Source organism: Poeciliopsis prolifica, unplaced genomic scaffold, assembly GCF_027474105.1.
Source record: "Poeciliopsis prolifica strain line A6 unplaced genomic scaffold, Auburn_PproV2 SCAFFOLD002, whole genome shotgun sequence".
Lineage (NCBI taxonomy): Eukaryota > Metazoa > Chordata > Actinopteri > Cyprinodontiformes > Poeciliidae > Poeciliopsis > Poeciliopsis prolifica.
In genome coordinates, this window is record NW_026562377.1 from 2,520,884 (window position 1) to 2,546,952 (window position 26,069).

The 26,069-nt window shown below is 37.0% G+C and overlaps 1 protein-coding gene across 1 annotated transcript; it reads right to left on the reverse strand.

Annotated features, from left to right (window-relative positions):
- Nucleotides 1-180: 180 nt before the first annotated feature.
- Nucleotides 181-25,132, reverse strand: LOC129378132 (phosphatidylinositol 4,5-bisphosphate 3-kinase catalytic subunit alpha isoform-like). Its single transcript, XM_055058421.1, has 26 exons — nt 24,539-25,132; nt 24,085-24,173; nt 19,320-19,426; nt 19,078-19,246; nt 18,554-18,680; nt 18,170-18,379; nt 17,880-17,974; nt 17,415-17,570; nt 16,786-17,031; nt 16,455-16,540; nt 16,115-16,220; nt 13,607-13,759; nt 13,361-13,513; nt 10,948-11,072; nt 10,790-10,871; nt 10,314-10,478; nt 9,339-9,442; nt 9,082-9,253; nt 8,675-8,781; nt 8,487-8,608; nt 8,043-8,121; nt 7,790-7,960; nt 6,690-6,807; nt 6,020-6,171; nt 5,093-5,255; nt 181-3,999 (listed from the first exon to the last, which is right to left on the reverse strand). Exons 3-26 carry the CDS (start codon nt 19,373-19,375, stop codon nt 3,892-3,894), a joined length of 3,225 nt encoding a protein of 1,074 aa, XP_054914396.1. The 5' UTR covers nt 19,376-19,426; nt 24,085-24,173; nt 24,539-25,132; the 3' UTR covers nt 181-3,891.
- Between the last annotated feature and the right edge of the window lie 937 nt (nt 25,133-26,069).

Sequence of the window (26,069 nt, forward strand, 5' to 3'; positions counted from 1 at the left end):
TAAAAACAGTAAAATCATAAACATTTAAGAGTTAAATATTTGTGAACATCTGTGAAATATAATCATCTGAATGAACAAAAAAAATTCCCAGAGACGAACAACAGTTTGCAGCAAGAGTTTGAACTTCTTGTGGAAGTTGTACTGTTGGTCCACTAACAGCACAGGAGCGAAACACGCAGGTGAATGTTTAACAAATTTATTTACACAACTTCACAGACGCCCTGGTGACCAGTTAGTCGGTCGGTCAGGGAATACAACCGTCGCCTCCGAATGTACATCCATAAATAAAACAACAATATTGTAATAACAATGCAACTTAAATACCAAATGTCCCAAAACCTACAGGAAGCAGACTTAAGGCATTAGGGAAGACAGTGAATGTTTGTTTATCAAAATAAAAAAGGGGGGAAAATAATTATAAAATCAGGAAAATAAATATTGATCTCATGCAAGTAGCATGTGAAAAAGTTCTGGCAGCACAGCACATTACGACACCAACTCACAGAGCTGCACACAAGTAAAATATTTTATTTTTTATATTCCAGAGAATTTGCTTGAAATTTAAAAACTGAATTTTAAATCCATTTTATGACATTTTCTCTGTTCATGGCTCAATTCGAGGCTCAGTAGAAACAGTGCATTTACACAACAAAAACAAACAAAACCAATCAGGCGACGATTGAATTCAACACAAAGACAAATGGCTGACATGGCAGATTTAACATTTTAGTCCCACAGTCACAATGAAAGCCACTAAAAAGGCAGGATTACGGCTTATTGCACTTTATTGTGTTGAACTTCATAAAGTGTCTCGTTTTATGCAAAAACACAAAATCTAACCAAATATTTTTAGTCTACTTTCCAACGCAAATGTCTTAATTTACTAAACTAAATAAAACTAAATTAACCTGCAAGCAGCTTTTCAGCAGAAACTTGTATCACTTTGTGTTGTAAGTGAAATAATCTGCCAATCGAATTAGTATTTTTTCACCAACATTAAAGAATTATCCAGTTAAAGGTGATTTATTAGGTAGTTTTGTCTTATTTCAGGTGTGCTAAGATATTTGAACTAAAAACTAGACCAGAAATATTTGGTGAGATTTTGTGTTTTTGCAGTGTGATTTACTTCCAGGAGGAAAAACTTGGATTTGAGTTTACAACCACTTTAACCAACCAAGCTTTAGAAAACTGTTGGAATCTTACAGTAAACGTTTTTTTAGTCTCCAATTTATCCCCTCAGATCAAGATGTAATTGATTCTTCACTGTGGCACAAAGAACATTCACTACTCGTATTAAACAATGCTTCAGCCATCGGCGTTTATCTACAGTACAATAGACTCTCATAATTAGTACTAATTGGACATAAACTCTCCAATTCATGACATTTCAAGTAAAACATGAATATACATGTAAAAAAAGTTTGTTTCCCCTTATTTATCTTTCCTTATAAACAAATAAAAACAAAATGCTGGCAAATATTCCCTGCCAGTGGAGATGGTCGTTTCCAAAACATTTAAAGACAGTTATTGCAGGTGTCATGGCACACGCGCCGGTTTCCATTGGAACCTGCCAATGAAGCTCTGCAGCCTGCACAGAATGACTCAGGATGCATGGGAGGACAACACACAACAGCTGCCACACCCAAGTACACATTTTCCGTCATACACACTCGCTATGCTATTTGCAAAACATACATATCAGACTAATGTCCAAAAAAAAGGCAAGAATAATTAAAATTATTAGCATTTCTTTTTCACCTTATAGTGCTTTTCCAACATCAGTTTCACAGGATTCACTCAGAAAAACACTACAGAAGGTCCAGGCTAACGATGCAGCACAAACAAAGCAAAACAACTGAACCAAATTAAAACTAATCGTCACTTTGGCCTCTTAACACACCTGGCTGGTCTGGTGAAGCTTTTCATATATTCATTGACCAAAATGGGTTTCTAATTACCCTGATTATGTAAAATGTTCTAATTTCTGGAGCATCAATGAAAGAATCAATTACAAAGTTCATAGTTCAGCCAATTGAGAGATTTAGTGTCACATGTTGCAGTTTTCAGCACTGAAAACATTTTACTTTTAACAAACTTCTGTTACATTTAAATGTAATCATTAACTTTCAACAAATGACGTTTTAATCCATCTTAAGTTGTTTTTTTGGCCATATGAATACTGATTGTGCAAAACTAATCAGTCGTATTTCAGAGTCGGAAAACACCAACCGTTGAAGGTATGAAGCAAATCCCAATTCATTTTCTTAAGGCTTTTAAAAGTGAGAATAAAATATACAGTTTGTGTTGTTTTGTCACCAATTACTTCAGAATTAGCTCTGCTAGCATAATTTGCTAAGCTAAAGTTGCATAGCATTAGCCTAAAGTGACAGTTTTAGGGCTAAACAGCATTTTATTGTGGGTAAACTAAAAACTGATGGGACGGGTAACATCCTTACGGTAACGCTTGTGTTAAACTCTCAGCTAAAACCGACTGTGGAAAAAAGTGAGACTCAGCACAGTTCCCCTTTACGAGGCGTGTTGGTGACAGCAGTTTGAGGCAAGGCAGCACCGGCTCAGGCCCGAACACAGAGGGGAGCAACGCAACCTAAATGTCTTTAGAGGCAGCTCTTCATAAAGGGCTTTTAAATCCTTCCAGAGGGTGCCGGTTTTTTAGCTCTCCAAGCTAATGCTTTTATACACTTATGCTGGGTTTCTCCTTGGCACTGAATAGCAAGAAGTTGTAAATAGGTTTGGGTTTCTCCTACTATCCAATCACAACACACAATTGGGTAGTCTGGACATTATTTTGGGTGAGAAAAACTCTCTAGGTTGAAAATATGTAGTCAGAGTTGATTTTTATGTTACTAGTCAAAAAAAAATTACTATTTTCTATAACCCTCTTTTTTTTTGCTCTCAGTTCAGTTTAATTTACTCAGGTTGTGTATTTTGGGGGGGAATCTGTTCCTGTTTATACACAGTGTGTTTTTTCCCCTCACTTCTTGTTGTAAATGTAATGCAAGACCAAAATGTTCACTCTTGCAGTTTTGCTTCTCTAAATAAATGATTCTGGGCCAACTTTATAAATAAAAAGGTATCAGTATTACGTCTAATCAAAAAAAAAACTGCAGCTCAAATGGCGCTAAAAGAACCTTTAAGTGACAAAGTTTCAAACATATTTACAAAATCAATAGTATCTGTTATATTTCTGACTTTCAAAATGAAACAAAATACATAAATTAATTTAAAAAGTCATAAATCTGTACACTTTACTTTTTTACAGTTTCAAGTGCTTTTTTTATTTTTTTGACAGAGGCATCTTTGCTCTGAAGTCGACGACAAGAAGTCGCTGGAGAAAGAAAATCTCAGAGATCATCTCTGATGCTTTTTAGTCTTTACATTTCTGCTCCAAAAACCCAAACAATGAAAAAAGGTCAAATTATCTGTGGAAGACATTATAGATGGGAGATAATCCAGTGAATTTGAGCACAACGTTTCCTCTGCCTTCCCTGTGCAGAACTGCAACGACTGAAGGTCAGCAAGTCCCACTTGCTCTGCAGCTACATTAACGCCTCGGCGGCTCCGCTAAGTTCTGTTGGGTTTTATTTCAAGAGCAGCTTTTTTTTTCCAAACATGAAAGTCTGGGGAAGGTTATTACCGTCAGGGTCTTGAGGAAAATTTGACACACTGACAAAAGCAGCACAACCCGAATGAAGGCGAACAGAAACGATAATGCGGGAAACCCAGAACCTCGTTTGAAAAACAAGGGAAAAAGTGCTTCAAAACTTAATCAAAAGGCAAACTTTATAGAGTTTTATAGAGTTTGCTGTGAATGGGAAAATAAATCCCTTCAAAAAGTGTAGTAATAAATACTCCATGTTGAGTTTAATGCGTTTAGTTTAGTGCATGCTGCCGAATCGTGTGGAAAATCCAGTCCATCTTGGTGGTCCAACCTCCATGGTGAGCGTCGTTCATCTGCTTCATGAAATAATCCAAAGCCTCCTGCGTCACACAGGACACAAAAACCGTAAAAAAAGAAGAAGAAAAAAAAAGAGACTGATCCGGCTGAAAAACTTTGTGTTTATCAGGCGATTTTTGTTTTGAATATCTGTAATAACCCTGAACTGGTGACCACTTCCTGTTTGATCTACAGTTTTCACTCCAAGATGTTTTTTGCTTTTTTTCAAAAGCAGTTAGTAAAACTTTAAACTGCTGCTGCGCATGTCACCCAGCAGCTCGTTGCTAGGTAACCAAAGCTGAGGAGAACTTGAAACTGCTTCTTACCAGCAGGTTGTTGCTAGGCAACAAAAAGTGAGCGGGCTAGTTGATTCCACCAACTTTCCTTAACGAGCTGTGAGACGTTGCGAAAGCAGGAGGGGCCAAACTTTTAGTAACAAAGGCCACAATTGTCAACTAAAGTATAAATAATAAAAGTAGCGTGAAATATTTGAGTCAAGCAAAGAAAATAGTTTGATTAATTTTGTAGTAAAGGGATATGGAAATCACTGTACATCCAAACGTCAAAAGGTTTCTGCATAATTTCCATTTATTTTGGTCTCAACTCAAGAAAACTGAAAAACATTTGGCCCATTTTCAGCAACAAAAACAAGATTCAGGTCAACCTTTGTTTGAAACACTTTCAATAAAAGCAGATTTTGGTGCAACAGTTTGTATAAGTGTATTAGTTAGTGGACAAATGTGGCTCAATTTATCATGAAATTAAATGGAAATCAGAAATGTAAATACTTTGTTATATCTGATGTTTTTGCGAGAAAAGTTTAATTTGTGGGTCATAATTTTGTCCTAATTGGAAAAAAAAGACTTGCATCAACTTCCTGAGATACAAGTGTATAATTTAAAGGTGGCACAAAATCAGTCTAGGAGCTGCAAATGGGCCCCACTGTGGACACCTGAGCTCAAGCCTTTCTTCTGCCTACATCCCCCAGAATGCTGTGCGGTTCTGAATCGGAGCTCAGTGAATATTTCAACAGATGCATTGATATCGGCCACTTGTTTATCGCGATATATATCGTTATTGATTTATTGTCCAGGTGTTTCCTGAAGTTCCTTCTGACGTAAAGAAGTCCGGACCCACCTGCTCGCTTTTCTCCAGCGCCAGCGTCTTCCGGATGTAGGCGATGTCGTCGAAGGACTGCAGCTCGGGCATCCCGGAGCCCAGCATCATGGAGAACAGGTTGATGAAGAGGTTGGCGTGCTGGCGGATGGCCAGGTACGCCTTGTAGCACATTTCCTGGAACCTGGAGCCAAAATGGCGACAGCATTACAACAACGGATGGGAAGGGAGATCCAACTCCAGAGCAGAAATACTTCAACATATTTTTACTCCAGTAAAAGTATAAAGTAGCTGTTTTAGTAATTACTCAAATGTAAAAGGATATTTGGTAAAAAGTCACCTAAAATTCTGAGTAACTGATCAAAACATTAAACATGTAATATTTAAGAATTACATCATCAGACGGACCAAAGCACAATATGCAAATTTTGTTATTTTAAACACTAAAATGAAAATAATTCCTATAATAACATAGTTACAGAATCAGAAAAGTGAAAAATTCCTCCAAATCAGTTTCTTTCAATGTAAAGTCTATAAAACTTTCACAAGTTTTTGTTACAATTTGAAGTTTTTACTTCGAAATAAAAATTAAAAAGTACAAAGCAGTAAAAATAATCCTTACATTTTTTGAAAATGCAATTGTAACTGGATGAATGCATATAGTACCCAGTTCTGCTTATTTCATGTTACACATTTTTTATTTCAATGAAAGATAAATACTTTTTGTACATTTCTGGCTTAATTACTCAGCTATTTGGCTTAAACTCCAGTTTAATCGATTACTAAATTAGTTATTTAAATCAGTTAATCACGATTCATCTGGTTAATCGTTTCAGCCCAATTCTTTCAAATCTCCCTCCATGTTTTTGGCAAACAAAGCAATAAGAAGCAAACGAAACGGTGGCCAGCAGGTTGTGTCATAATGATAAATCAGAAAGAAAAAAAAACCTTTCAAACTCTTTGGTCTTTGTGCACTCCTGGGATCCTTTACTGATGACGATGAGGAAGTCTTGCGTCAGAACGAACGGGACTCGCTCTCGCTTGTAGCCAAATTTCTTCTTCTTGTGATCCAAGAAATGGCCAAAATCTATATGAAACAACTGAAACAGCAAAACATATCAGCTCAAAGTTTTACTGAACTAAAGCTTCATGTGGGAACGATTATTTCAGTCATCGATCGATTATCCTGACCATTAATTGAAATAAAACAATAGCACATTCTGCAGGTTTGTCATTTAACCCTTTTTATTCAAAAATAGAAATACATTAAAATTTCAAATAATTCAATTTGTTTTTTAAATAAGAAAAAAATAATTTTGTTGCATAAAAAAGAAAAAGGTGATGAATAAGAGATATGTTACTATTATTTAATTTACAGAATTTGAACTCGATACATTTAAAACAGCTTTTGAGAGGTTTGGGTTAGAATTTACTTACAAAGGATTTTTTTTTATCAGTTGCTAAATTAGTACACAATTATAACAATCAATTAATCAGGACTGATCGATGAGTCAGTAACTTCCCACATCCAGAGGAAAACAAGCTGCAGGGACAGAAAACGCTCCAGATATTTGCAGATGTTGAATGAAACAGAAGAAGAGAGCAGAGAGCGATTTACCTGCCCGTCGTCTTTCACCATAATGTTGCTGTTGTGCCGATCGCCGATCCCCAGAATAAACGTGGCTACACAGTAGCCAGCACAGGACCTCGTAAACAGATCCACAGCCAAGTCGTACCTGCACAAAAACAGAGGAAAACCTTCAGATTTTCTGGTGCAATATTGCTAACAATAAAAATTATTTACTACTTTTTTATTAGGTAGCTGTTTGTTGGCATAACACCAAAAAGATACTTCTCTTGAAAAACATTTGCATTTTAGTCTTCATACGTCTGCATTTATACAGCAGTATGATTCTAAACTGCAAATATTTATCACATTAAATCATATTTTCAGGTTTACTGATATCTACTGACGTTCTGACAGCGGCGACAAACAGTAATAACATTTTGGATGTCAGGTTTTTTCTAACATTAACTGGAATTTAATAAGATGATAAATCAAAATTCTTACAAGAAATTTTCACAATTAATAAATAATATGATAAGTACCAACTCCCAAGAGCTTCAACAGATTCTCAATTGCTAAGCAGATTTAAAACAACAAATAAATGTGAAACAGTCATGAAAAAGTCATTCTGTGAGAATAAGACGGACGGTAACTAAGTCTTCACTAACGGGGACGATCCGATCCACTTTTTCACTTCCGATACGATATCTGAGGTCCAGTATCGGATGATACCGATCCAATTCAGAACGACAGATTAATTGACTGAAAATGTTTCTTTTGTAAGCAACAGACAATTGAATTAAAAATGTATTTGATAACTCTGCACCAGTACAGCAAACTGGAAAACAGAAATAGCTTCACAAGCTGGTCAAACGTGTGAAAACAACTTTAATTTGTTCAGTCGGTGCAATTAGGAGTAAAACAGCCGATGGAAAATAAATAAACTGAAACTGGTAAAAACAATAAGTGGACAAACCTTCTTTAAATGGCTCAGAAAGTGCAGTGAGAAAATCTAGTTATGATGTAAAGTTGATAATAAGATTTTCCTTCTGGATCTGAACCGTTTCACCGATTTCCCGATCTAAATGTTTTTAAATATCGGCACTGATACAGACTCCAGCAGCTGTGGTTAAAACCAGTGGAAAACTCACGTCTCTCCTTTGTTTTTGTCCTTGAGCCACTGATGCAGCGTGTTGGAGTTGAACTGCAAGGCTCCTTTCAAGCCTCCTTTACACTGAATCTGCATGATGGTGTGGGAGTTTCGAACCACCTCTATCAGGCCCACGCAGTCTCCCAGAGACAGACAGCCGTAGGGGAGCATCCTGAGGAAACACAGCGGACCCCATGACACCAAAGTACCCAAACCAGAGCCACTCGGACTGACATGGTGTCTGATTGCTGTACCGTAGGTCCAGTCCCTGGTTCTGCCAGATGTTCTCCATGATTCTGATTATCTGCAGCGTCAGCATATCCTGCCGCAAATCTGCGACAAACAGAAATGATTACAGGTAGGAACCGAGATGAAGCCAAACTGCCACTGAAGGAGATCTGGATAATTACAGAAAAAGTTTTTTTTAATCCTAAATGCAAAATCTGGATATTTTTTGTAAATCTTTAGATTAAATACTTTTCTGAGTCTGTTTTCATTTCAGCAAATTGCCTTTTTCAGACTCCATATGTGCCAGTTAAAGATGAATCAATTACTAAACTGATGGCAATAATTTCTTAATCACGATTAATTCGATCAATTGTTTCGGCTTACATTTCAGAATACGTCTCAAGCGATTCGTGTGGTTGTAGGTTTCCGTGAGACATTGGAAATGTTTGCAACGTGTGTGAGGTTGTTACCGTCTCCGTTTTTGAAGATGATCTCATTATTCTGAAACAGCAACTCGGACATGATGTCAGGATTCTCCCAGTTGAGCCACAGCGGTCTCTTTGCGGATGACATGATTCTGCACTCCTCCAGCCTGAGACAGAAAACGGTTATTTTCCGCCGGTCCACTCTGAACAGAGCAGCTCATCGATTTGCAAACCTCAGATTTCCCAGCTGGTGTGCAGGGTTGAGTGGAGAGGTGAAGTTCTGCAGGGCGTCCATGTAGTCGGGTCGCTTCATCTGGTCTACAAGAAACTTCATCTGGACCTTCACCAAAAACATAAAAACAAATATTTACACTTTGATTTAATTTAAATAAAGTATTTTTGAATTTAATGTCAGGGTTTATAAAACTTATATACTCAAATTTTCAAAGCTCAGGGTTTATAGATTGTATTTTCTATCTATAAAATAAATGGTTTGAAGCATATTTATTATGGATGCAAGTTATTAATTAATGAGTTAATCTAAAACTGATTGATCTAAAATGATTGACTATTATAATTCCCTATGAATTATAATATACAGAGTCTTGAAACAAAGTGAAGTGTGCTGATGGTATTTAACCTTTTGCGTCTCATCCTTCTTTTCCTGTTTGAGAATGTCGGTGAGGTTGATGAGCTTCTCCATGGCTTCCACCTGCCTGCTCAGGTGTTTCAGGTACATGCCACAAGCCCTGCAGTACGCCTCCAGCAGCAGCCCGAACCTCTGGCTCACAGTTTTGTTGTGCATTTCTGACCTGAGACCACAACACATGCAGGAATCTAAGCATGAAACAAATAATCAATCACTTCTTTAATGCAGGAAGTGAATAGGCGACTCACTTGAGATGCCAGAAGAAGAAATGGCCTATCCTTTGATTTGTCAGGGCCTTTTTGAGGAGAAAGCGAGCTAGAGGACTGTCAAGATACTGCTCGTATTTTAATACCTGGAAGAAAGGTTGTCAGTTATTCTGAGATCTACATCTAACTTTAAAGGACTTATATACTGAAATCTGTCAAAACAGGCCAATAATTCAGTATCAATAGAAAAATGTTTGAGAATGTCGGTGAGGACAGAAAGTCTGAGCTACAACCGCACAGCATTCTGGGAAATGAAGGCTTTGGAAACTAATTGCTTCCAACATAGAAACCTTTTGTATCTAAACCTCTGACAACTGCAAAAGGTTGGTGACATCAACTAACTCACTCGCTCTTAGGTTGCCTAGCAACTCACTCTGTGGTTACCTAGCAACAACTTGTTGAGGAACTTGCGCAGCAGCAGTTTCAGGTTTTGCCACCATGCCTCATAACTGCTTAAAAATAAATATTAAAAAAATTTTTAAAGAATGTTGAGATTAATAGACATTTGTTGAAATTTGGAAATTTCTGAATTTGAAAGTGAAATGTTTTCTAGAAAAAATTCAGAAATTTTGAGATTTCAGAAATTTTCTAGAAAAAAAACATGAAAATGTCTGAGTTTCAAAAGTAGCTAGTATTGTGATGTCATTTTCAGACGTATTATCATCCAGTCCTAGTCAAAAACTAGTTCCAATATGAGGAACTATTTAACAAACATTTAATAAACATCTTGGCAACTGCATTAGGGTACAAATCAAGTGAGGCGAATTAAACATTTTCTGCTCCTGCAAACTTCTTTTGTTTTACTCGTCATCCACTAATTCATTATATTAAGTGTTTGTGGAGACAGTCTGTATTTACAACCTTTTAAAATCTACAGATTTGGAAAATTTCTCATAACTTATTTTAAAATGTTAAGACAAGTAAACCAATAGTTGTATTTATTGAACTGAGACCAACCTGAACAAGCTGGATAAGGTACTGGGAGAGTTTATCGTCGGTCAAGTATTTGTCCAGGCAGCGCACAGCGAAGTGCCTGACCATGGGGTCTGGGTAGTTACAGTCCAGCAGCTCCATGGCCTGTTCTGGACGGATCGATGGCCATTCCTTCAACAAACAATACATCTGGCAGGAGCAAAGGAATGAGGAGCTAATAAGTCATATTTAACATCAACAAATAAAAAAGTGAACAATATATTTATGAAAAAATGTGCAGTACTTTTTCTAAGAGTTGCATATGTAACACATTTTGAAGAAAAAAATCTCAAAACAATTAATTTCAAACAGAAAGGCTTTAGAAATTTTTTTTTTGCAAAAAGTTTTCTAGAAATAAATCTTCCCAAATCAAAATCATGGTTTGTGTCAAATTCAAGGATTTTTCAAGCATTTTCAAGGTAAGTTTTCAGATTTTTCCAGTGTCTATAACGGTGCTTTACCTGCGCTACATCATCTCTGGAGTTCCATTTGACAGCAAGAAGTATCTTGGGAAGGATCTCTGGGATGTTCATACAGTAGTGCCTGGCAGAGGAAGCAGCAGCAGATGATTGCGATGTTTTGGTACGCCATGTGGTTCCTGTGTGAACGAGTTGCTTACCTGTGTCTCCAGAGGAAGTCTTTCTCCTGCTCAGTGATTTCAGACAGAGGGTCCCTGTTACTCAGCTGTCGCATCTGTTCGCTGTCACTTTCCGTCAGGGCGTGATCTCTGGCCGCCCGACTGCTCTGGAACCGAACAGAAGCGACACGCTGAAACACTTCATCACTACCGCAGTAACCATCCACACTGGAGAAGTAATCGCCAACAAAAACAGCTTTTAGACCACAATACAGAGCGAAAGACTGTTGGAAAAAACAACCCAACACGCACTGCAATCATTAAAATAAGAAATAAAATTTTAGCAGTTTGGCTTTTATGAAAGACTGGCAACCTCAACAGCTTTTAAATGCCTCTATAAAGTTCTTGTTCACACGAATTTCACTAAGACAATTAAGTCAAGTTTATTGGCAAAGGGTAATTTAAACGGTTTTACAGGGCAGTAAATGAACAGAAGTATATTATATATATATATTCATAATGAAAATGTAATTTGTTTATAAGGCATGACACAAAACAACAAGTGAATGCTGCGTCCCCTTAATTTGATTTGATGCAGGAAAATGAAAGAAAAAAAGAAGTTTTTTGATGACTTAAGGTCCATGTGTCAAACTCGAGGCCCGTGGGCCAAATCTGGCCCATCTTAACTATTTCTGTGGCCCACTACACTTTAAAAATAGAAGTTCAGGATAACAACTGTGAGCTTAATTATTACTTTAATAGTGAATTAGTTTCTATTTGTATAGTGCCAACTTACTTCATTGTTGAATATAATTAAAATTTCAGAATTACTCATTGAATGCAAAGGGAGATAATTTAACAGTTCGCTAACAGATGGTTTTATCAACACATTCTGTCACAACCAACCCTTTAAAGTGATTATCTGTGTCATATTCTACCGTCAGGACACAGTGACAGTTTTAACAAATATGTAAAACATAGATTTCTATAAAAGTCACCAACTGCAGCTTTAAGTTGGAGAAGATTCTGACCAAATCCACTCATTGGCATTATGGACTTCCTGGCTCAGGCATCACACGCAAAAAATAAAGGTGTGTGTCATTCAAATATGTATGATGAAAGAGGTAGTAATCTAAAATCTGAAGTAATTAGATAAAGAATGAGAGGAGCCTGAGGATGGGGCCCTGAGGAACCCCACATTTGATTTTTGCTTGTGTAGTTTTAAAATGACACAGCAGTCCTAAACCAATCATTCACAGTACCAGACTATCTCTTGTGTTTTACCTGTAAATCAGTAAATATGTAATAACTTTGTCCAAAGAGACACTGAAATCCACCAACACAAAGAAATTAGTTTTGTATGTTAAGATATATTATTTGAAAATGTTATAAATGGTGTCTCAGCGTTGGGATGTTTAAAAACAGAAGAGATTTGTTTAGTTTTTTGTTGGAAAAATTAAAAAATCTGATGATAAACCCACAATTCACCAAATACATTAAACCAGCTTTTAAATCTATGAATCAAGTATAAATCATATTCCACCATATTTAAAACCATATAAAATGATCCTGCTATGAAGTCAAAGACTGACACTCTGACATCTGCCAAACACAAAACAAATAAAAGAGATTAGCAAATCAGCTAGCATCATTCATGTCCTCCTCCTTGGCCAAGTATCTTCAATGTGTCACTTCAACACGACAGAAGTCACGGTTTTCATTCCCCACATCATGTAGAAACGTGATAAGACGGAGCATCATCTACACCGTCATGAATAACTGAAGAGCGTAATCTGAACTGGCACCTCTGGGCCACCATTCTGGTGTTGGAAGTAACAAGTTAGCAAAAGGTTTTGTCGTTAAATATTTATCCCTCCATCCATCCATTCATCCATCACACTCTTTTATGAATATTAAAACAAAAGTCAAAGATCTAAATAAATCTGATTTAATTCTCATTTCCCATTAGATTTTTTTTTATTTTGGACTTTTCAAACTATAAAAGAAAGCAAACCTCATCTGACATGAAACCAGTCAAGCTTTCTGTTTTACCAGTAATATCGAAAGCAAGTCTATGTTTCCTAAAAGCAATAACTGTGAAAAAATGCAACCCTTTTAAATAGTTTCATTGTACGAACACAGAAGTGATGTGATACACAGAACGACATGTGAGAGGTTGTGAACAGTGTGAGGAGCCGTGTTAATTATAAAGCTTGTGTAAAATATGAGGAGCAACATAATGTGTTATAAAATCCTCAAGCTTGAATCACAACTCATTCAGCAGGTTTTCCCTTCACACATTATACATTTAACAGCATTACACCATGCAAAATATGTTAATTCATGTAATTTTATTTATGGAAGGGGAAATGACTGATGCCAACTGCTCACATCAACATTGCTTGCCGATTTAAATACAATTTCAGATCAAATGAAATGCCTCTTTTTGACAGACCTGTTGAGTTCCCGAGTGGTTGACTGAGAGGTTGAAGTTAAACCCCAGTTCCCTGGAGATGATCCAGTTTGCATGATCTTCCACTGCATTCATGTCTGGGTATTTGACAGGACAGCTGAAGTGGTCAAACTCCAGCTCCAGACATGGTGTTTCCTAAATATACATTAAAATAAACACAAAAAGAAATATTCAGACTGCTGTATGAATTTTATGGTCCAATATTTCTTATGAAAACATGTTAAATACCTTATTGGGATTAGATCCAGTGACTCCTATTGGGTTGAGGAGGTCTTCAAGGCCATGAGGGACTGGCCAGAGGTTCAGAGCCATCTTGTTGGCCACCAGAGTGTGAGTGTAGTCAAACAGGTTAATGTTGCCCCAAGCTAATGGACAGTGTTCCTGGAAAACACCAAAAAGACAACGCAAACTGTGAATTTTACAAGATTTCACTCTCATAAAAACCCAGAAGAGTGTATAACAAGGTTTTGGACTCTAATTTAAGACTTTCTAAGACCATTATTGATGAATGTAAGAACTGCATCACAAAAGGAAAATTGCAAATAAAGGCTATTTATGGGTGCAGGTTGCTAACAGAAGTGAGCTACTGTACAGCCAACTGGCAATAAATCTGCATTTACCCACAATGGACGTAAAGAAGATTAGGTAGCTTTACTCTTGCTAGCCAGCTAGCTTTACCCTTGCTAGCCAGCTAGCTTTACCCTTGCTAGCTAGCTAGCTTTACCCTTGCTAGCCAGCTAGCTTTACCCTTCCTAGCCAGCTAGCTTTACTCTTGCTAGCCAGCTAGCTTTACCCTTGCTAGATAGCTTTACCCTTGCTTGCTAGCTTTACCCTTGCTTGCTAGCTTTACCCTTGCTTGCTAGCTTTACCCTTGCTAGCTAGCTATCTAGTAACCAGCTACCCACAACTCCCTCAAGTCACAGAACGTAATGACGATATCTGTGTGTGATGCAAACTATTGAGTAACATTAAGTCCTTTGAGTTAAAAACAACAATAACTACATAGAATATATAAAACTAAATAGTCCTGCCACAACATTTAAGACCAATGACTAACATATTTAAGGCCAAATTAGTTTTTTCCCCCAATAATTATAAGTCTTAACATTAAAAACACGACTTAAAGACATTTTACAGTGTCTTAAATTCACAGTCAAATTTTGAGACAATTTGCATCAAATTTTCAGTTTCATTAATTTATTCATTAATCTGTACATTAATTGAAATTAGAAATGAACAATTATTTTATGAATTGATTTATCAATTATTCTGACAATTGGACAATAGTTGTGAATGTGGCAGAAGCTGCAGCCAGGCAGTCAAAGTGCACCTGTTTAGAGTAAGTGCTGGGACAAAGGGCTGCTACAGAAAGGTGTTTATCTTTAATTTAGACAGGCCATGAAAGGGCATCCGCTACTCTGACATCAACCGAGCACAGCGGGTCAGGAGACGGGACTCACCTTAGGTGTCCGTTACAATATCCATGTCTGGCTTTCATTGATACACTCCACCCACACAAACCTCATCTAAACACATTCCTAGATATGATTCTTAATCTGCATTTGTGTTTTCAGTAAAATTACAACAAAGTGAGTGCAAAAAGGAATTTTTCAACATAAAAAAAAATCCTAGTTTAAATAACTTTAGCTGATTCTGTTCCTGTTGATGTTTTTTGCCATCAAGGTGCCTATGACTGATTAGTAATTAAACAGAGCCAAAGATGACGCCACAGCTTCCATTCACCTCAGACTGATGAGCAGGAGAGGCCTTCCAAACAGCACACACACATCAAACAAATACACTGCTGCAGGTGTGTGTTGTTTCTAAATGTTATCCTATGTAGGCAAAACTACATATTGTGCCCCCCCCCCCATCATTTGACCAACGGTGGAACCTCAAACTAAAAAGCCAGCAGAGCTAACTCTAAAAACATTAATCACAATTCACTATTTACGACCGTATTTTCCGGACTACAAGTCGCAGTTTTTTTTCATAGTTTGGCTGGGGATGCGACTTATGTGTGAAATTATTAACACATTATTGTATCGTATCACATGTTATTTTCACACTAAGCTGCAAGAGGGCGCTCTACGCCTGTGTTCATAATGTGTATGGTCGAAGCTACCTCCGGAGTTAGCGTAGTTGTTTACAAGCTTAGATTAGGTTTGCAAGATTACAGTGCGCTAATTGTTTTCAAAGCTAGTTTAAGGAGCAAAACAAACAATTTCCATGACTATGCAATCAATTAACCAACCAAGTTTATTTGTACAGCACATTTTAACAGAAAGGTTGAATACTTGGTTCCCACAAGTCTGAACCGTAAGTGAGCCGAACCACTGAACGGCCATCTTGGTAGGCAAATCCAGTGCAAAGCATTGAAGAACCACGGCTTCAAGACCCAGAAGAAGAAAATAGAGTACTCAAATAAAATTACAATGTACTTATATTGTTAATAAAGGCTAGGCGAGAGCTAGTTCTTAGCTAGTGTCTTGTTTATTGCTGACGTAGTAACTCCATAGAAACTGTAAAGACAGTTAGCAACAGATGCCTACCAAGATGGCTGTAGGCTACAATGTTCCTGGAAGTGTAACGTCACATGAGGACTACGAGTTAGCGGATTAGCAGAAGTTTCTTTCACTGTCCTGTGATTGCCACCGATAACTTTGCAGTCAGAATGTAAAACAGAAGCATTTCTGTGTTTTCCAGTAAACCTGGTTAATCGCAGAGTTGTCTTACCTCCTTGGCTCCCTTTCTGCCTTTAACGGAGCAGATGGAGAGGCAGAGCCTGGCAGCTCGGGGGATGTCCGGGATGTACATGTCATAGGGGAGCCACTCATTCCACCTGTACAAAACAGAAATCAGAGCAAAAACAACGCATCAGACAAGGAATGGAAACTTCTCAAAGGGCAGGAAAAAAGTCTGGTTCAAAAGCAAAATAATTTGGCTATTTAATCTCACCATTCTGCTGTTAATCTTTCCTCCTTCCATTAACTACATGATACGGTAGGATATGAAATTGCAGAAAAATTCATCATTTATTCAATTTACCCCAACAAAATGATTTAATCCCACGTACCTGGGATTAGAGCAGGGTACTCTCTGTGTGTTGACGTTGTCACACATTTGTTCACCTCCATGGTAAATTCCAGTCCTCACATAAATCTACAAGAAAAGAGGAAATTCAAAATTACATTTAAAGGTTGCAAAGGCTAGGATAGATCTATACTAAACATGTTGGAAGCTCCTTAATGTCCGTTTACTTCAACAGGAAGCAACAATAGGAACAAAAGAAGCTGTGCAAAGCTAAAAAAAAAGAAAACAGGCAAGTGAGTTTGCTTTAAAACAAAGTTTAGATTCTGCTCCTTCTATTATTGGATGTAAAAGCACTGACGCAGTTTTGTCCCCACCTTGTCTATGTCCCGTATATTCACGTTGACGTAGGTGGCGCAGAGGATTCGTATTCGCAGAGTCCCGTTGATGCTCCACAGCGACTTGGACGAAGCCTCTCCATTCATGTACGACGTTGCCGTGGAGATACGACGAGAGTATGATGGCATGACGAAGTTATCCGTAGGCAGCTGAGTGTACAGGCTGTCCTTAGCCATTAGCATCAGGTTTGGCATCCTGGTCAACATGATGCAACTACGGATGTACTGCACGAAAATAAAGAAACAGTTTGTATGATGCTACGGAGGACAATTAGTGCCATGGTCAAAATCCAAGTAAATAAACATTGTTCCTTCCTTGTTATTGGATTTGTACACCTACAATTTATTCAGCCTGTTCCTAATTTATTTTGGCAAATTTGAGTTTTAAGATTTGGTTTGCCAGGTGGTGTATAACAAATTTCAACAATTCTGATTCTGAGAAAAACAAATGTCATAATTCTAAGACAAAAGGCAAAATTATTTTAAAAAAGATCAAAATTCTGAAGAAAAAAAAATCTGCAAAACAAGTGAGAATCCTGAGAATCCTAAGGGTAAAAATTCTGGGATTAAACAGTCCCATCTCCCAGAACCAGTCAGCTGGGTCTTACCTTGTACTGGCTGATGGGATACTTTTCCAGCAGGTATTCGTCACAGCCACAAACTTTGAGGATGTATTTCCCCTGATATTCTTGAACACACATCTTCAGCTGCTCTGGGGACAACAGCATGCTGCGCGTCTTCTTGCGAATGGCCTCTGCGATCACCTTTAGGGCCCGATGCGTTCAAAGACATTAGGTCGGAGTTTGGTTGTGGACACATCAATAAGTGAACTACTGTGTTGAAATGCAGTTTGCATTTCAGTCAATAAATAAAAGAAATTAACTCAAATTATACAGATTTACTATCAACATACTACTAACCAGAAAAATAAAAAATATTATAAATAAATGCTTGAAATAAATATTCAACAATGTTTTAACGTAATGAGACGCACTGTGCACTCGTTACTGTTATATATTAAAATTGAGTGAGCTTTAAAAATGTATTTCTTATGTGTGGTTAATGAAACTCACCTGTTCCGGCACACAGTCATGGTTGATCTTCAGTGTATACTTTTGCTTGTCATTGTTTGGGGAAACGATCACCCATATTACAACAATAATCTGACCTATAAGACCAACAGAAAATAAATAAATAATAAATATATGTTGTTATATAAATATATATAATAAATGTTAAATAATATGGGGCAAATGGATGCAATATGGTATTCTGAATGTTTTCTACTGAACTTATACAACAGCTGTACTGGTAACCTTTCAGTTATGCTCCTTGTGTGACCGGATTGTTAATGTTTGTTTACCTTTGTCCAGTTTGCTATGGATGTGTTTGGGAAGCTCCTGTGTCGACTCGACGTTGGGGGGGTAAACGTACAGCGCTCTGCTGTGAGGCCCGCTGGCGTTTCTCAGCTCCACAGAGTCTTTACAAACATTCAGGATGTTTCTCCTGAAGTCCTGGACCTCTGGGTCCTTCACCAGGTCGAACTCACACACGGGCATGCCGATGGCAAAACCTTACACAACACACAAAACATATGGAGGGTAAATTCCTTTTAAATGGACTTGTATTCATTTTGGCCAACTGAGAACAACACAAGTCCTGAAATTGCAGAAAAAGCCATCATTTATTCAATTTACCCCAACAAAATGATTTAGAAAAATGCTTGTTTAGTGTTTTAGGATCTCACCGATCTCTCTGTTCAGGATCTTTTCCTCTCTGTTGCCGACTGGCTCGATCACTTTGAGGAACGGCTGGAAGAGTCGAAGGTCACACAGCCTTCGAGTCTCATCGTAGAACTCCTCCCGCTCAGCTTCCTGTTGTTTTAGAGCAGAAGAATAAGCAAAACTTTATTTTATTTTTTAAATTAGAGGGCTTGATCAAAAATAATTCATCTTTAAAGTGACCCATTATTCTCCTTTAGGTTGCTAGGTAACAGGCAGAACTCTACTGGGGTTGCTAGGTAACACACCGGCCGTCGCTGGGGCAACTCGGTGATTCATGACGTCACATTCAGAAGGGTTTTGAAATGACAACTTTTCCAGACACTAAAAAGCATTAAATTATTACCAAAACTCAGCCGGGTTTGTTTTTAAGTGCTTGGCCCGTTTTTAGAACCAATAGAGACAAAAAAAAAAAACAGCAAAAAGTAAATTTTTCTAAATAATTTGCTTATTTTTGCAAAAAAACAAAACAAAACCATCAAGTTCTCACCTGTGTAACACTGACAAAAATGTAGGAGGTTTCCTCCTGCAGGAGGTGATGGAGGGGATACTTCCTGGCCTCCTTGAACAGCTCATGCTTGATGGTGATTAGCGTGGCCTCTCGGAGACACTCCAAGGTCAGAATCATCCCATTGGGCAGCAGGCAGTCCACCAGGATCCTGCAGTCACAACATTATCAGTGCTTACTGCTGATATTTCTCTAATATTTAGTTACAGAACAGGAAGTGGTACCTTGGGGGCATCAGGTGGATGCCCCATAGCTCCCCTGAGGACGGCCTTGGAGGCATCTTCTGCTCTGTCTCTCAGCTCTGCTGCACAGGTAAGCTGAAGAGAGCTACCTGACAACACAACATCGTAAAGCTTGGTTTTTATGACTTGAAACTATTTTAAATCAGACGTAAAAGCTGATGGGGAATTACTGCAGCACGTCTGGTTCAAAAGGTTCTGCTGCAGATCGCCTTTCATGCCCCACAATAAGCACACAAAACAGGACATTGTATGAAACAACCAAAGCCACAAAAGAAGGAAATGGAAAAATGACCACCACCTATGTAAAACATTCCAGAGTTGCATAAAGGGAACTTGTGGGTTTACATAACACAGTTGTGCATTTATGACTTTAAAACTTCCACAATGAAATACAAAACTTACCAATTTAAATAAATAACTTTACATGTTTATGTAAATCTTACTTGTTTTGGTGGGTGAAAGATAATTCTGTTACTTTCATTTTACTGTGAACAGCTTTAAACCCAGGATTTGTTGACAAAGTTGGTGAAAATCTGTGGTTCAGACTCTGTTTGCTGAAACCAAACAAGTTCATGAAGAAAACACAAAACATGTCATCATAAATTCATCTAAACTGCAACCGTGAGCAACGTCCAAACTGTGACACTCAGCTTTATGATCTAAGCTTCTTTACAGTAGAAATATAGAACATATTTTAAGGAAAATCAGAAACAAAATAACCTTTTAAGTACTTAAAAGGAATTATTTAGAGAGTTTCTACCACATGCTATAGAGGAAAAGAAAACAGAAATAAGTTTTAAAGAAATGCAAAAGCATTCATGTCACTTGGACAATGAAAGCTCAAACTTTATTATAAAATAAACCATTCTACAAGTTTGTTCAAAACTTATAAAACTGTTTTCAATAAATATTTTACGTACGTTGTCTTTTCCTCTTTCAGTCGCATAATTTAAACAGACTGAGTGGAAAAATTGGTTTCTGAATCAAAAATCGTCCAATAAAACCAAAACATAATTTGAGTTTACAGCAAGTCTCTGTTTGCAGAAGGAAATTACCAGCATTTATTATTTTGTTCCCCAACTTTGTGTTGACCTGTTGCATTAAAAAAATTAAAACATTTTTACCATACTGTTTAAGAATGTGAGGACCATTTTACATCAAAGGGGATTTAATTGTGTGTCTTGTATTTTTTTTTATTTTTATTTTGTTGTTCTTGTGTAATGTTTGTACTAGTATGTATTCCTTATTGCCTATGTTAGATCATTTGATGTCTCATCTTTTGTCAAGTTATAATGCAGAAGATATATGTCAGTAAGAGACAGACGATTGCAACTGTGGACATGTGTTGTTAAAAATAAATAAAAATAAAGTAAAAAAAAAAAAAATTTAAAACATTTTTAAACGCCTTCAGAAACTTCAGTTTTCTAGTAATGCCATCAGTTTCCTCATAGTAAAATAACATGAGGGAACATTTATGATTGAAATTCAACAGAAATCTACTATTTTAATATAAAAAAGTTCTCCAAGCTAAGAACCTAAACTCTCAAACATGATGCTTTTCCTCCAGTTCTTTGAAATAAGTCAGGAAAGAACTGGCTCGGGAGCGACCAGATAGTCCATCCAGGTGAGAAGAGTAACGGTGAAACCGACTCGTTTCGCTCTGGTTTTATTTTAGGAGCACAAATGAAGTGGAACGAAATGGTGATTCAGTCCGATTACTTCTACGTGACATCAGAAAACTGAAACCCAAAGTTTCACTTCTGTTTGCAGAGATGTGTGAAATATGGATTTTATCTTTTGCACTAAGATTTTTATCTTTTGCACAATCTTTAGTGCAAAAGATTGTGAAAATCTTTTGCACTAAAATAGAGAATCTTTTTCTGTATTTAAGGAAAACTTTGTCATGCTTTCCTTTAATAGAGCCAAGTTTATTTTATTTATAATGAGCAAAACTGACCAAAGTGCTGAACAGATATTATTTTTAAAAAACACCAATTTCAAATGGCAAATATTTATAAATAAAATGAGCCAGGATGAACAAAGTGCTGCATTAAGTTGCCAGTCATGATTGCCTCATTGGGTTTGTGCTGGGAAATGACACAACTACTTTCGACAATCTGCTGAGGTCCAACACACAAACACAACACGGTGAGTCAGCTGCAGCCCAGACAGCGATGGGAAAGCAAGCCACTTTCCGCCGTTAACGCTGAATAATAATCACTATTTTACACCTTTCTGGGATGAAATGGTTCATTTACATTTCATAAATAAATGAGAACAAATGAACAAACCTTCCCTCAGAATATCAGAGATATTTATGGTGTTTAACTTTCTGTCTCCTGGATGAGTCCTGGGAAGAAATCCAGGTCCATAAATGGATAATATTTAATCTAGTTTCTTCAAGAAGGTACAAGGGAGAAAATGCAATATTTATTTTAATCCATTGAGCAAAAAGAGCATGTATATACGGATATATCTAAGGTTAAATATGATTCTACCTCCATGATTTTCAGTTTTGAGTCAGGACATTTAAGCTCGTTTGCACTTCTGCTAATATAAAAAATCCTAAAGATTAAAAAACAAGCGACGAATGTCGAAGTCACTTCCTTCCTTTCTTAAAGGCACACAAAAGGATTTAACAATGCAACCATAGCAATACAAAAACAAGACAATGACAGAAGCTGCACATTATGAGGAAATGTTTGACAAACCTGCTGAGTTCACCAATATTTTTTTAGTTGACAAAATAACATTTTTTAAATTATGTTCCAAAAAGTTACCAGAGTTTTACTTGAAGAAAGCAAGAGTAAACTGCAAAAACACAAAATCCCATCAAGTATTTTTGTCAAATTTCTAGTGCAAATATCTGAATGTACTTGAAATTAGACGAAACTAAAAAAAGTAACTTTTCAGGAAAACATAGGAGCTCATTTGACATCAATGATTCTTTCATATTGATTTAAAGCAGTAACAGTATCACTGGAAATTTATTTCTCAAATTAATTATTATCCCATGAGTGAAATAATCTGCTAGTAATAAAAATAATATTTTTCACAAATATTATGGCATTATTAACATAAAACAAGCTCATATTTCTTGCTCAAAAGTAAGTTGTAAGTTAGTAACCTTAAAATGAGACTAAACTAAGACATTTGCACTAGAAACTGGATAAAAATACTTGGTAATTTTTTGTGTTTTTGCAGTGCAACAAAAAGAAAAAACATCTGCCGGGTTGTGCACTGCATTATGCTGTTTGGTTTCTCCACCTTTGTTTCAAAACAAACCAGGATGATAAAGCGTCTGCTTCACTGTGAAATGATAAGTTTTAAAAGTTAGTCAATGTTAGACGTGTGAATTGCTACATTCCCTCTAAAAATGGAAACTTTCAGAGTTAAGATGAGCAAATTAACTAAACTTCATGCATTTAAAAATGACAAACTAAACTCACATAATAGATACAGTTAACAATTAATGTGACATTTTCAGGGAAAAGCTCCAAACTGCACTCATTAGTTCTCATTTACAATTTAATCTCATTACATTCTAAATGTTCAGCATATTTATCAGTAAATATGCTTCAAGTCCAAATATTTACTTACATTTGATTTAATGCTATGCAATAAATACTTAATTTATTGTAAAAGAAAACAATGATGATGAATTGATCGATCTAAAAAAAAGTGGCAAAGTATTTGGAGGGGAAAAAAACTCTTCAGCAGGGTTTATTGCACCGTTTTCTGTCTTTTAGTTACACTAATATAGCTAATAAATGATTTACATGTTAAAACTGTACAAACAAATATGTCCTGCTTATAAAAAAAGGAACAAAAATATTTAATTTCTGCATTTAACAGCCAGTTAATCCACATATTTTGTTGGCATTTTGGATAAATGCAACCAAAACAAACACGAGAGTCTCGCTCTAGCAGAAAAAAAATGGCTCAACAAGAGAAATCCTACAATAGCTAAAATCTGATACTAATCCATTTTGTAAGTAAGCGTTCAATAACTTCTTCTGAGTTTTTTGTGTCATTTCATTCAATAGTTCTTGGTCCAGCGCCACCACAGGTAAGGAGGGGAAAAGGTTTTACAAAACGTTTGGTTCATTTGACAGTGTAAAAGCAAAATCTTGTGATTTTGGTCCCCAATTAAACCCTGAAAAATTCACATCAATCAAGACTTTCTACCCATGTTAAAGACAGAAGTCTTCTCTAGACATACTCATAAACGGAAACACTTAGGGGAATTTATCTGTTGCAACTTTCCGGTAATAATAATTTTTCTTTTTAGCGAAAACAGGCCACTTCCAAAGGAAAAGTACACAAAAACAACCCAGAAAAACCTTCATAAACTAAAAAAGAACACGAGAATTGAGTAGTTCTGACTGGCCAGGATGTAGCAAAGTAATTTAGGACTAAAGAGGAAGCTTCCTTAAAACACAGGATGTGGGTAGTGGGGAAATATTGAGCGAGACACGTTTTTCTTTCTGTAATGCCATTCAGCATGATGGCCTGATCTGTGGTCAGGCAGGAGAGATGAAACATCTGTTGAGGCTCTGCAGGACACAACTCCATATATTCGTGGGCAACAGAGGCTTTAGCCATTTGCACCACTCTGCATGACGAACTGGGCTCAATGGAAACACTTGTGACACAGTGATCGGGTTACACTTTGTTCATAAAATTAGCTCTGGAGTTGAAGTTAATTGAAAGATGAGAACAGAAGTGATGTGGAAGAGAAACATACCTTAGAGAGAGAGAGAGAGAAAGAGGCCCTCCTATTTGGATGATTAGTCAGTTCCACCCTTCATTGTTCAATCCATTTTCAGGCTGTCGCTGAAACATTTGCAGAGAGGAGAAATTAAAATCCCAAATCAACCTGAGTCTGAATAACAGAAAAGGTGATTCATGTTGGCTGGTGGAAGCAGGTTAGCTAACGATGACAGCTCACAAATGACAACCACATAAACAATACAATACAATTCATCTCAGTGATGACACTAGGAAGTTAGAAACCTTTTGGATTCTATAAACACAAACTGAACTCATATCATCCAATGTTTGTCCATGTCAGCTAAAGGCTAATGCTAACCCTATCCTCCTTTGTGGGGTTTAAAATTCCCCAAATAACAATAAAACCCTCTAAAATATTAAGAGAATTTAAAAACCCACACATATATTTATATTAATTAAAAACCTACCCGCTGCTTTCTGTCAAAGCTCAACTGATCGGATTTCCTGGGTGTATTTGCCCCTTAGCTTCCCGGCTGCTAGCTTCCCGGCTAACAGCCGGAGCGGTCGGTTCCTGCGGCCGATCCGGGCTGGCGGCTGCCGGCGCCGGGAAAGACGCAGGGAGGCGTCGGTCTTTCCCCGAACCCCGAGCCTTTCGCTTCCGCGCCAGCGTTCAGAGACGAGCAAGCCGAGCTCACTCAGTCCCTCCTGGGGTCACGGAGCGCACAGACTGACCGGCGGCATGTCCACTCGGCGTGTCGGAGGGACCGTTGGAGGACGTGTTGTGGAAAAGCAGCTGCCCGCCTGGAGAAGTTGTGTTACTGCGACAAAACCTCCTTCCACGCTGCCTCCTCCTCCCTTCCTTCCTGTAAAATACACACAAACACAGCCAGAGTGGGAGCCAATGACGTGTCGATTCAGTTTTATCTCCAGACTACCGCAATCACTGGCGCAAAACACGAGCACGCGACGCACAGGGGCGCTGCGCTGGAGGGGGCGCCAAAACAAAGGCGTAAAATCAGCATTATCTGAATTTAGTAGCATGTGATCTATAACAGAAGCATGTTTGTAATGTGTTTCTATGGTACTACAGCATATTAGGATATATGTGGATAGAAAGAAGAAAAAACAGGGGCAAATTTTTGCCCCAAAAAATTTGACTTTTTTTAGAAAAGAACAAGGAAAATTTGGTGTTTGAAAAGTTGAAAATTTGCTAAAAAAAACAAAACAAATCTGACATTTTGAGACTGTTCTGAGAAATTTTCTTGGAAAAAAAATCTGAGATTGAAAAAAGTTAAAAGAATTGCTACAAAAAATTCAGATTTTAAGTTTAGCTGCAGAAATTTTCTAAAAAAAAAAAAAACACGGAAATTTCTTTAAGTAGAACAATCGAAAAATTTCAAGGAAAAACAAAAAATTTTTTTAGATTAGTCTCAAAAATTCTAGGAAAAAACATGAAAAAATTTGAGTTGCAAATTTTCAAAACGTTTTATGTTGAAAGAAATTGATATTATTTGGTAATTATAGTTATTTATATGAATTATTTTCTTTAAAATACCAACATTTTCACATCGTTCTATAAAGATGTTGTCAGCACAGTAAAAATACTCCTAAAAGTAAATTTTTTTCAAAGAAGTTACTCAAGTAAATGTATGTGAGTGAACATAAGTGGTTATTACCCAACTCTGTAAAAATGATGTGATGGTGTTGGCAGGGGCCTCCAAAAGGCTAGACCCGGCCCTGGAGATAAATCGTCCCAGAAATTATTGCGATAAATGATAATATTGTTGTTTTCAGGCCATTTTCAACGCATCCGCAAAGATCAACCTTTAATTCTAATGAATATTTAACACTGTCACTAGAAGACATTTTAAATATCAAATAAACACAAGAATCAACTAAGTAAATTATTTATAAAGTCTCTGGAAAAAGAGACTTTATACACATTCACAATTTTACTCTTTACAGCCTGAACTTTATCAGTGCGAAGTGATTTTATTG